Raw genomic sequence first — 11,802 nt, 5'->3', positions numbered from 1 at the left:
CGTCGACAGACTCTAGACTCACGCTGACGATATTGCCAAACTATCGTAAAAGCTTGCTAGTTCCACGAACCACCCCGAAATTTAGGAACAATAACATACAGGTCGTACTCTCTCACCCCTTGAAACTTTATAATACAGCAATAGAAATTTTACGTCCCCCACGTAACAGATCCTTCGTCAAGAGTAGAATCTTTGTTCTAACCTAAAATCTTGTGGTACAGAAAAAACCTGAAAGTCCCGTCCATTCATGATAAATCGAACAAAGCTTTCATAAACCTTTTGGATCGAACAATCGAGCAGCATACTTTCCTCGAGGGTTGTATTCATTATTCACCTTTAAAGCGGTCTGATGGAGCTGTTTCGTATAGGGATGTCAAACCTCGAGAGAGGGGCGAGAGAGAGAGAGAGAGAGAGAGCTCGAAATAGGGAATTGAAGCGGAAGAACGGAGCCGCAGGAATACGGTGGGAATTGTACCGGAAACGAAAAGCGTCCCTACTCTTCCATCTGACCAAACCCGAGCTAACTCAACCGATTGTCAATGAACTCGACTGTTGTTATCACTGTATATAATATTGTTATTACAGCCTCCCTCTTTCTCTTTTTCGTAGTCGCACCCTCGCCCCTTTACCATCGCAATGACAAACCTACCGCAGAGCTTGCGAAATCACGGCAGTACCTCAAAATTTACGATTTCGCCTTAAGGAATACACGCGGGACGGTGCGACGTAAATCGCTCGCGCTTTCCGACGGGCGGAAGTCTCGGATATATATTCATGGTATTCTAGTTATTCTTACGGGCCAGGAGTTTCCTGTAATTGCGTCAGCGTGGAATTACGCATTTCGCGATGACGAACCCCTCTCTCTCTCTCTCTCTATTGCGCAAGAGCGACGAAGACGCTACAGTAGGTGAAGCGCAGTGGAGTAGAGAGATATACAATAAGAGTAGGTATATACATGTATGAGGTGTTGTCAAATCTAACGAGTCGAATAGAGTTGTGGCTTCGCCTCAAAGGAAGTGACGCTTCTGCTTTTGCACTGTTCGTGAAATTTTTATTGGAATAAGAAGTGGAACGTGTCACTCTACTCCCACGCTTATCAAACTGTAAGAGTACCGAATAATACGGACACGTCCACGTCACTTCGCCCAGGCGCACTCTCACAACCCTATTCGACTGGTTGGATGGGACACTCTGTATAACGTTTTGACATAGAGAGAGAATGAGATCACCACAAGAGGCAACCTGCTGCCATATTATTTTCCGGGTTGTCGTTACTGCTAATGATGCACGAAAAAACTCCTCGCTATCGCGTAGCGATATGTAAATAGAAGAGACGGGCAACCGTGCGCAATGAGTGTTATACGTCGAGATTGCGTCACTCTCTTAACTTCCGGTTCTTCCACGACGTCACCACAACCCTTATTGTCGTATCGCATCCGCACCCTTGCATTGCTTTTTATTTTTATCGCAACTGACAGAATTATGAGTAGATTCTTGCTGACTCAGCACGTGATTTCTCTAAGATGGAAAATTCCTAAATACAACTAGGGTAGTATCTACAATACAAGGGACTAGTATTACGACACAGGGGTATATGCGTATATTACTATACGTAGTTTAGTAATGTACGTAACAGTCGTACACAGAACAGCCGTTCCAATGTATTTAAATAATTAAAAAAATTTCTAAGTATAAGGCGCATGCATATATCTTATATACAAGTAACGTGCTCCAGGAGATCGAATTGTAAATTATATGGGAATCATATACATATATGGTGGCAAAGGAAAGTATCGAGCTCGAAAGCGTTTTCAAGAGATTTGTCGCTGTTAGTTTGGGATTCTGTACGAGAGAGATAAACACGGATAAAAGTGGCTGGAAGCTTCGTAAAGAAAGCTCCAGCGCTATAGTGTGGGAAGGAATTCAAAATTTATCTTTGCACCCTTGGTGCTTCTAGAGGAAAAAAAAATATTTGAACCATTTGGCCGCAAATTCTCTTTGGTATATGACTGTATCTATATATTGTGCACATACAGGTATAGGTAGACACAAATGGAAGGATATTTGAAAAATAGCATTGCATATTATAGATATATAATGTGTATGTATACATATAGACGCAAAGAAAGTTTCATTTGTAAAACGCATAAGTGGAGGCAAATGTAATATAATATTGACACGGGGTATACATGTATACGAATAAAAAATGACATGGGTTTTCTCGACTTCGTAAAGTATGGATTCTTTATATATTCTTCATATTGTGTGATAATGTTATTTCTATATTTCGGTGAAAAATATTTTGAATATTTTACTGTCTTATTCTTGCGGTTACCATGCGTCGAGCGTGTCTATTGGTATTTTAATACTTTTGGACTATAGTCCAAAGCATACTGTCTTACGAGTACTTTATTTTAAATTTTAAAAAATCCAAATACCTTCGTATAACGTATTGTACCATATTTTGTCGATAGTCTCAGCTATTTACCAAGTGGAAAAATCGAATTTCACGAACGTCAGACATACGAGGATCTACATATGCTTAGAATTTCGGAACCCTAAGAGTCACTCGTGTGTACTGGGTGGAGTCAAAAAATCATGAAAGAGGATATGGAAAGGAGGGAAAAAGTAGGAATACGCAACACAAAGTTGCCTGTGGTAAGCGTAGGATGGCTGATAGAAAAAAGAAGGGACAGAAGGTTTATGGAAAAATGCTTAAAGCAAGATGGTTACCGAGTGACAAAGAAGAGCGTAAAAATGGGAATTCAAAAAGGGATGAAATCTTGAAGGGCTGTAAATTTTACGAACAATATTTCCAAGTACTACTTTGATTTTCCATTTGGTCTCGATTGAATATTTAATAGCAGTGAATATAGGGACATTCAGAAATTTCCACAATGAGGTTTCCCCTTCTGATGTATGAAAACGGACTAGATAGATTCAGGCGATCCCAAATCTACTGGGTGACAGACACAAGAAAGTACAAGAAAAAAAAAAAGAAGAGCGCGACAAGAACTTTGGGTATAATAGCGAATTTTTCATGACGTTTGAATAATTACGAAACGAGCAAATAATTCACGAATCCAAAAGCACAGTCAACAGGGGCCAACCCTCTCTCCAGAAACAAAACAGCCCCTGGTGGCCGGGATTCATAAAATGAATGGAAAAGGTCATGTCACGCTGTATGATTTTCCCTCGGTCGTTAGTCATACGAAATAAAAAAAATCCATTTTGAAATGTCCGAAGGACCGCTCCTGTCATGATTTCCAAACTTTTTTATTTCGTTTTCATTATTATTTTTCATAAATCCTATGACCGAATTAGTTCCAGAGAAATTCATACCCAGTACCGTTTCTATGGACCAAAGGTTTTCTCAAGTACCTGAAGTTCAATGCTAGGATGTCGGAAACCCGTAGTAAAATTGTGGGAATTAAAAAAAACCGACTCGTTAAATCACAGAACACGCATATATACCAGCAAACCCAATTACGTGCGAACATTTGATTTTTCCAACTTTTAATTCAAAAGTAAAGTTGCCCAAATCCGCTCGTATTTAGGTTCTCTACGTGGTACATCTGGATCTCCACGTGCCCATTTAAATTTAATAGTTACAAAGTCCACATTTTTTCGTGCAGTGTTAACAATCCTATAGAACATATATATAAGAAATTGCATTACGTATCATTATATTTATAATTAGCAGATCTATTATGGAAAGTAGTTTGTTTCGTAATTTCAAGCCTCGAAAAAGCTATTCTCCATTGTCGAAAATGGTCACTCATGGTCGCGCACTGTAGTCGAGGGAATATGTTCGTGAAAGTTTTACAGAGAATACTTCGCATTAATGATTCGGAGCGCAGTAATATAAAGTTGGAAATTATTGTTGCGTAATGCTGCCAACCCAAAGACAAAATAGTTAAGAACGGATTATAGTAATCCAAAATGAAAAAAAAAACATTGCGAAAGCCGAAACCTGCGCCTACGACAAGAATATTTTCCACCGTTGTGTAACTATGAAAATTATATCCAAACTTTTTAACTACTGTGCGTTCACGTATGGGTCAATTCTTTTCAATTAGATTGCTCGTTAAGAGTTACCATGCGAGAGACTGCACGATTATCAAATATTTTTCCTGTGCCAAGATAGATCGTATATATGTACATATTTGCCGTGGTTACGTAATCGTATACAGAAAACGTTTGGAAATTGACGTCCGCAGGGCGTCGAGACGCTCCTGAAAATCGAATATCACCTCGGGCAACTTGGTCCTCGTCATTTCCTCTTCCCGTGGTAGGTTATTTTTCGCACCCTTGCTTATGCTTCAACGTTCGCAAAATGCATTGAAAGGAAAACAGAATTTACCTAGAAAACGACACAGCTTGCAGAATCCCATCCAAGCGGTTTGCGGTTTAATCCAAAAAGAATAATTTTCATCGGAAAAAATATAAGGCATGATAATAACCCGCATGAAAATTTTCAATTGCCAATAATTCTTTGCCAAAGATAAATCTCTTACAAATGATTTTCGTTAATTTGCCACGCGTCACCCTTGGCAATGGCAAATTTTCCTAGGGCACTTCTACCCTAATTAATGTGTAATATCAAAATTTACATTAAAAAATAAACCAACCAATATACCCCTTGAAAGCATACAATTTTTGTATATTTCATTATATCTGACAGGAGAATATCATCTTTGCAATACGTAAGTAGCATTATTAATTACATCCAGAAAAGCATTATTAATTTTATCCATTACGTATTAAGCTGAGAGCATTATTGTTCCCAAAATCAATCAATAATAATCTTTTTCCTGGTTTTTTTTTTTTTTCTTTAAGAACAGCCGCTCAGCCATTAAGTAGGTTTAGAAATGTTCAATCATCGACAAACCTATACTGAAATATTTGAATAATCAGACTGATCCGAAGATTTCGCAATATTCGCGAAATTTTTTATATTCCATTAGCAATATTATGCAGAGATCACGCTAGAAATAATTCATACGAAATTTGCGAACGCTGGTAAAACTACTATATTGAAATTAGCAAACCCGCATGTCTGACGCGTACCAGGTAGTACTTCACACATCATGCGTGTGGAGGAAAATGATTAGCAAAAAAAGGGTAGCATTAAAAAAATAAAGGCAGGAGAGTCTGTTATAAAATTTTACATATCTTTTCAGCCTACTAGTCCGTTATGATAGAAAATACACTGTATACAGGTTTTGATAGATTGAACGAATAAGAAGTATCGCGTTTGAAATTAGATTGTATTTATCGCAACGCGTTTACGCATCAATTCGCACGCAACGTACCGACGGAATGTGTGCAATGCACTTGAAAGCGAATCAGTTCTCCCTTTTATTGCACCCTCGTATAACACAGAAAGTCAACCCCTTTGGTCTAGACTCTGAAGAAATAAACTCCCTACATACGTATACACACGTGCATGTATATTCCTAATGAGAAAATGGACTTTCGCTTTCTCGTTTTATCACAGCGGAAATCGCATAATGAGTACATGCCTTGAGAGCGATATATGAAATATAACAAACACGATGAAGTTCCTATGAGCTTAGATAATTGTATAAAATTTTTGTCATCTACGAAGATGATCTGTACATATGGACGTAAATGGCTGTCACGTGAGAGGAATAAATGAAAAATTATCAATAAATCACTGTTGTTCATACTTTGATGTTATTTCTAACCCATGGTTATTGTATAAACGTATGGATAAGGGTTGATCAAAATATTTATATTTGCTTACTGAACGCATGAGATGATCACCGAACCGAATGGCCTCCGTGTCACAGTCGCATTACGATTTAATGATACAGAAGCAATATTAATGCTGAGCAATCAGTAACGGTCATTTCTGCATCGCGTTTCCTGCGATTAGATCGACGTGGAACCAGCATGGCCACAGTTTGTGTATCTGACTCGTGCACAGACATCCCGAATACCAACTGTGTATTCGCGAACATGTTTGAAATTCAACGGTAATCATAACACGTTACTGGGAATAGAATAGCTTTATCGTGATCCAAAAGTACGGAGAACGTGCACCAATTACGCTTTACGGGGTGTTGCAAGGGTAACAGAAATCAGTATCTAAGGGTTCGTTCGATCACGTTCCGAGTTGCGTTTCAATGTTACTAATGACGACTGCGGTATATTTTCAAGTGACTCTTCTTTACCATGCTGGGAAGTCTCATGGAATATCTGGAACTTTGCCAGTGGTTACTTGAAAAGTAAGAAGTCGAACTGAAATACCGCGCGGAACGATGCACCCTGATCCTGAACCTATAGGGAGAAATTGAACGAGCTGTTTGATGAAATTTTGATATTACGTAACAAAATGACAGATTTTTATACATATAAGAGTATAGCTGATAGTAATAGCTGGTTTTTACTATCAAATGGGAACCACCTGAACATATTTTTAATATGGGCATCAAATGAGCGCGACTAACTTCACGTGGTGTACTTAGGGCTGAATATGTTAGTTTTTGGTATATGTATATAATAAAGAAGAACCTTCGAAATTTATTCTTGGTCTTTCGTAACTGGAATGTACACCTAGAACGTGACCTGATATACGTATGTATATATATATTTATCGGATATATATATATATGTATATAGCCTGGTTACTCGGGTGTCTTATACATACAGGATCCTTCAAGAGCAAACGTACGACACTGAAATATCATCCACCTTCCTTCCGAGGGTTACTACTATTTCCAACCCCTATTGATCCGTTCCTTCGTGCCACATTCGATATCTCCTATGGTACGTTTAAAAACTTTCATCTTTCATAGATTTTGGAATTCATGATTACTTTTAGAAAGGGATTCTTAATAGGTGTTCAAATATAACAATGGATTCTTCAGGGACTGACGTCAGCTCTCAATTCTTACTCAGGACGTAAATGATATATCTGTTATTTGTGTTTTTATTGAGAACGCTATGCATACATATATATATATATATATATACATATACATATTGAAAGATAGAAACTTTTATTCAGGGCAGTATAAGCGACGCCGGAAGAAACTTTCATGGAATATAAATTCACGGTACTAGAATCGAGATGCTCTTCTCTGCCATTTTGAATTTTCCTGGGAAGGAAACGCTTGCAGCTTTTGACGAGTGATGGCTCCAAGAGACATCCACCTTCCTTCTTTATCCAACCGAAGGAAAATGTTTCCTAGACATCCATTGGCGTCGTCGCGGCCAATTTGTTCCGAAAGGTCAAGCCGTCCGATTTCCGGAAGCGAGAATGTCAGCGTGAAACGAAATTCCCTGAACCGTGAGATCCGTGAAGAGAAAGAAAGGCGGGAGGGTTTGAGCGAAAGATTCAGGTTCCGCAATCCAGATCCCACCCGTTATTGTTTTATCCAAAAATGAGGGCTTTGAGTCGCGGTCACGGGTTATCCAAAACAAAACGCAATTTAGTGGCACTAGCAACCTTTTATCCAAGAACAAATGAATTGGAAAATCAAGATAGTAAAAATTAATACTCGTAGCGTTTGCAAATTCACAGCATTTTTTTGCATCGAGTGCAAACTCTAGTCTGGTACAGAGTTACATTCACGCAGGGCTGCAGCTAATACCCGGTGCAAAATAATTCTAAAAATCGAGAACGCCATTAGAGAAATAATAAAAATTATCATTTAGTGTATGAAATACGATAACGTTACTTTTGATATCCGTCACGAAACTCCGCCGATTATATGATAAGCCCAGTATGCATAATAGGAGATGCATCTACCGACACAAGAATATTATATTTCCCCCAATGGAAATTGCGTTATTAATTCGTTTTCTGCACATAGAAATACGCATGGCTCAGATGAAAAAGAAAATTGATATATGACATAATGATACTTCCAGCTTCACAAAATCTATGAATTTATCTCATATATAATACCGAATAATAATTTAAATTACATATTGTACCCAGGCAAACATACCCACTGTGTATACAGTTACTATAAATAGATACAAAGCATAAGCTCACCTTCGCATCCCGACTCTTCATCTCCTGTCTCTTGGGCACGATACCGTCTCCATCAGCGTACACTAGGTTTCTGATAACTCCGTTGAAGCGTGGCTCAAATATAACACTGGGCAGAGCAAGTAAGGTCAACTTGCTGTTATACCAGCTAGGCATTCCGCCTATGTAAACATCGGAATTGCCGCCTAACTTGCCGAATTCAAATTCCTTGCCACGTGACGTAGACGTAGAGCTTACGCCGTCAACAGTCAGGGTAGTGTTTTCGTTATTTCTCGTTATCTGAACTTTGTGCCAGCGACCATCGCCAAGATCATGACCTACGGTGACAATCTGCGCACCACCACCCAGGTTATACCTGAGACGTAGTGCACTCTCGACAAGCTTTATCTCGAAGAAGTCATAGGTGCCGCCGTCGTCGGTATACAGCAGCAACCCGTTACCCTGATCCGTCTTAAACTCAAGCTCCAGGGTGCCGTTCAGGGCAGCGTTCCACTTACGGAATTGTGCATAGCTCGTGGCGGATCCTTCCAGGACGAAGGACAAGGTCTCCCCGAAGATGAGGGTAAGCGTCAGTACCAAAGCCAAAATAACTCCCCGGGAATTCATTTTATGCCTTGTATTATTCATGCTTCCGAAAGGGCTTTTCAGCTTTAAATAGGTCGCGCACTGTATTTACCTTATAAACGTGAATGGCCTACTTATTTATATATAACTATCTTTTATATATACCAAAGTATATGTATATGCAGATGATACATATTTATACGTATGTATAAATGTGAAATAAATGTACGACTGTGTATCTAGTACGAATTCTATGTACAGGTATGATTATACATATCCAAGAGTCTAAACTATTTTACGTTAACGTTGATACAGCGTGTACCTAGTATATACGACGGTACGTATACACGTTATATGAGACTCTATTAATCGAGTTAACTAAAACAGTTAACTGACAGTCCCTCCCTACGTAATAACGAGATGTCCCTATATACCTATGTATTAAATGTTTTGGTAAACACGTAAGACCGTGACAGTAGTACGTTAATATTTTTGTAAGATAATTATTATCAAAACTGTTCGATATCCCAGTAAATTTTAACCTCTCCTTAGCCGCTCCAAACCATACAGTGAAATACAATTTTGTTGCTGTTCATTTTCTTCTTACATGTCGACAAACACTCATTCGGCTGGACACAGTTCACTACGTTGCGTAGATTCGGTCTCCTCTTTCACGGTTTAGCTTCCTCTTCCAAGGGTTGGAGGGTCGTCAGCAAGTCCGAAGACGACACGTTGATGAGAATGACGTGTCTCACTTACGTACTATAAACATAGCGACCTAGGAAGTCGTATCGTTCCCGGGTTATCATCCACTGGAATCGAGAGCACGAGGTTAGTTGGAACGTCGAGCATGCTACGTGTCGTAGCTTCCTTGCGGAGTCCCACCGCGACTATCTAGCATCTCTTCGCCACCTCAGAGAATCCTTGGCAAGGACGTGATCGAAGTTTATCGTCCACGCGTTCCTGGCGCTTTTCGTACGTCAGAATAGACGTTAGTCAGACACTCGCCAGGTACGCGAAGTTTCGCATACAGTCTCAAAGTGATCCTATCGAGATTGACACTGCTGAACTATACGCTCCTGTATCATACGAGTTCAGGACGTATACGCAAAGAGATACTGCACTTATACGGTTCAGGGATCTTCGACAGGGCAGTTCGCAATGCCTGCGATACAATTTTTCGTCGATCAACACAAAGTTTCCCACGAGTAATCCCATGTACACGTAGTTACTGTGAACTTTGTCGTCCTGGAGTTATGTCATCCTCACTCGTGCAGAGACACTGCTGATCTAGCGACGCGTAGTCCTGTTTATGATGTAACACCAGAGCTTGAGATTTCTTTTGGAAATTCACAAAATTATTAATACACTTTTAACGAAGCACAGCACCCCGTTAACGCGTGTCGAAACATCAGTCAACAAGCTGAGACTGTCGCGGACGATTGTATGTGTTAAAAAAAAAATGGTGGATAGTGTCGTGAGAGAGAGAGAGAGAGAGAGAGAGAGAGAGTGAGAGAAAGAAAGAGAGAGATGGCGAGTGGGAGAAAGAGAAGAAAGAGAGACAACGATAGTGTGAGTGCAAGTCGGGAGTAACAGAGAAAAACAGAGAGAACACGGTTTTACGCGGAGTCAACTTCGCGCGGACGTTATTTCGCAATCGATCCGGTACGTGTAGCGTATACGCCCCATTTTTCCGGCTTCTCCTGCAAGCTCCTCCGTATTTTCGAAGACTTCAGCGAGAGGGGCGGACGGGATCTCGGTAAGGTCTGAGGTCCTCGAATGCCTAGGAAGTTCTGATATGTATGCACAGCATCCCTCTGCCGATTCGGAGGTGGCTCAACCCTCGACGGCTCCCGTTGATACTGGCCTGGACTGACGGAGGAGACATCGGTTCCGACGGAGCGACGCCCCCGACGCCGACGCCTCGACGTACACTGCACGCAGGCGCCGTATCAGCGCCGCATGTATATCTATACGGGGGGTCAGAATGATAGGGAGCACGGTTGGCTAGGTAGGTACAGTCGTGGGAGGATGTTGTAATACGCAAAGAGTACACTGGAAAAACGAAGGTGGGATTCTCCGGGATTAAGAGTGAGCACAGAGCGATAGGAGTATCCTCACTGAATCTCGACGTTCATCTCCGCCATCTGCTGCAATTTACAAACGCTGACCCCGGTGTCAACGCTTTTGTTCCATGCGCTGATACCTGCCCTTAGACGTATGACGTGTCAAGCCTGAAAACAGAGCGGAGCATTGTCGTTGGGACTTTTTAGTAGCGTGACAGATGATGCAGCGGAATTGATCAACGCTTAATTTGTCGCTGGGCATAGTGTATAAGGTGATAGTCGGACAGCCCAGTTTATGGTGTAACGGTCAGTCCGACTAAACCGTAGGAGGTAATACAGGTGAATGTTAACCGTGTCACCGCACGCTATTGGGTTTGTAAAGCGATAAAGCTGAAGTGCTCCCCGAGAGGTCTGTGAGCTCCGAGCTTACCGACGGGATGAGGCCGATTTACTATATGCATGGATACAGGATGTGCACCTATGTATACACCAGTGACGATGACTGCAGAACAGGGTACGATGTAACAGGGTAGGGAGCTAGGGTGGCTGAAGGTGTCCAAATGCTGGAGGACGTGCCAGCAGAACTGCAAAGGTTCTAGGTGGGCTGACGTGAACTGGGGGAGGCTATACGAGAGTGCCCCTATAGTTCACACCAATAGCCACAGAGACACAGATGACACTGTGCAACGAGACAGTGCTGAGAAAGCGTGGGTCGAGCTTATGGAGTCCCGATCTACGACGATGATACAACACGAACGGCCAACATGGCTAACGTCCTATTTCAACTTTGACTCTCCTCCTCAGAAACCCCCGTCTCGGCTAGCACAGCTCCTCTTCGCTTCTTCGCCTCTCTACTTCCACGGCATTCCTTCCACACCCCCGCGTGCACGGTCCGCCAATTTCCCTTCCGCAGCTTCCCACACCCTTGGACCCGGTAACCACGCCAACGTCTCACTTAACTTCCCGCAGCTACGTCACTCGGCCCAGCTTCAGTTTGCATTTCTCTATTTGACTTCGCGTTTCGACTAAGTGGCGTCCATGCTGGTGATTCGTTGCTCTGAACTTTCATAGACGATCGATGACAAAATTAACTACCGGACAACCCGCAGCATCTGACCATTCACGCAAAATAATCAAATCAGAGGT

General features: G+C 41.3%; 1 protein-coding gene across 10 annotated transcripts in view; it reads right to left on the bottom strand.

Moving 5' to 3' along the window:
* Nucleotides 1-10,457, bottom strand: part of LOC107269064 (neurexin-1) — a 192,801-nt gene extending 182,344 nt beyond the window's left edge. For all 10 annotated transcript variants that reach the window (XM_025086238.1, XM_025086239.1, XM_025086240.1 and 7 more), the window contains exon 1: nt 8,030-10,457. In XM_025086238.1, coding sequence (XP_024942006.1) covers nt 8,030-8,653 — 624 coding nt within the window. In that variant the 5' untranslated portion in view covers nt 8,654-10,457. The remainder of the gene's footprint in view (nt 1-8,029) is intronic.
* Between the last annotated feature and the right edge of the window lie 1,345 nt (nt 10,458-11,802).

Source organism: Cephus cinctus, unplaced genomic scaffold (assembly GCF_000341935.2).
Source record: "Cephus cinctus unplaced genomic scaffold, Ccin1 Ccin1_scaffold0597, whole genome shotgun sequence".
In the NCBI taxonomy this organism is placed as follows: Eukaryota; Metazoa; Arthropoda; class Insecta; order Hymenoptera; family Cephidae; genus Cephus; species Cephus cinctus.
The sequence above is the reverse complement of the archived record's forward strand: the minus strand, read 5'-3'. Positions and strand labels throughout refer to the sequence as shown.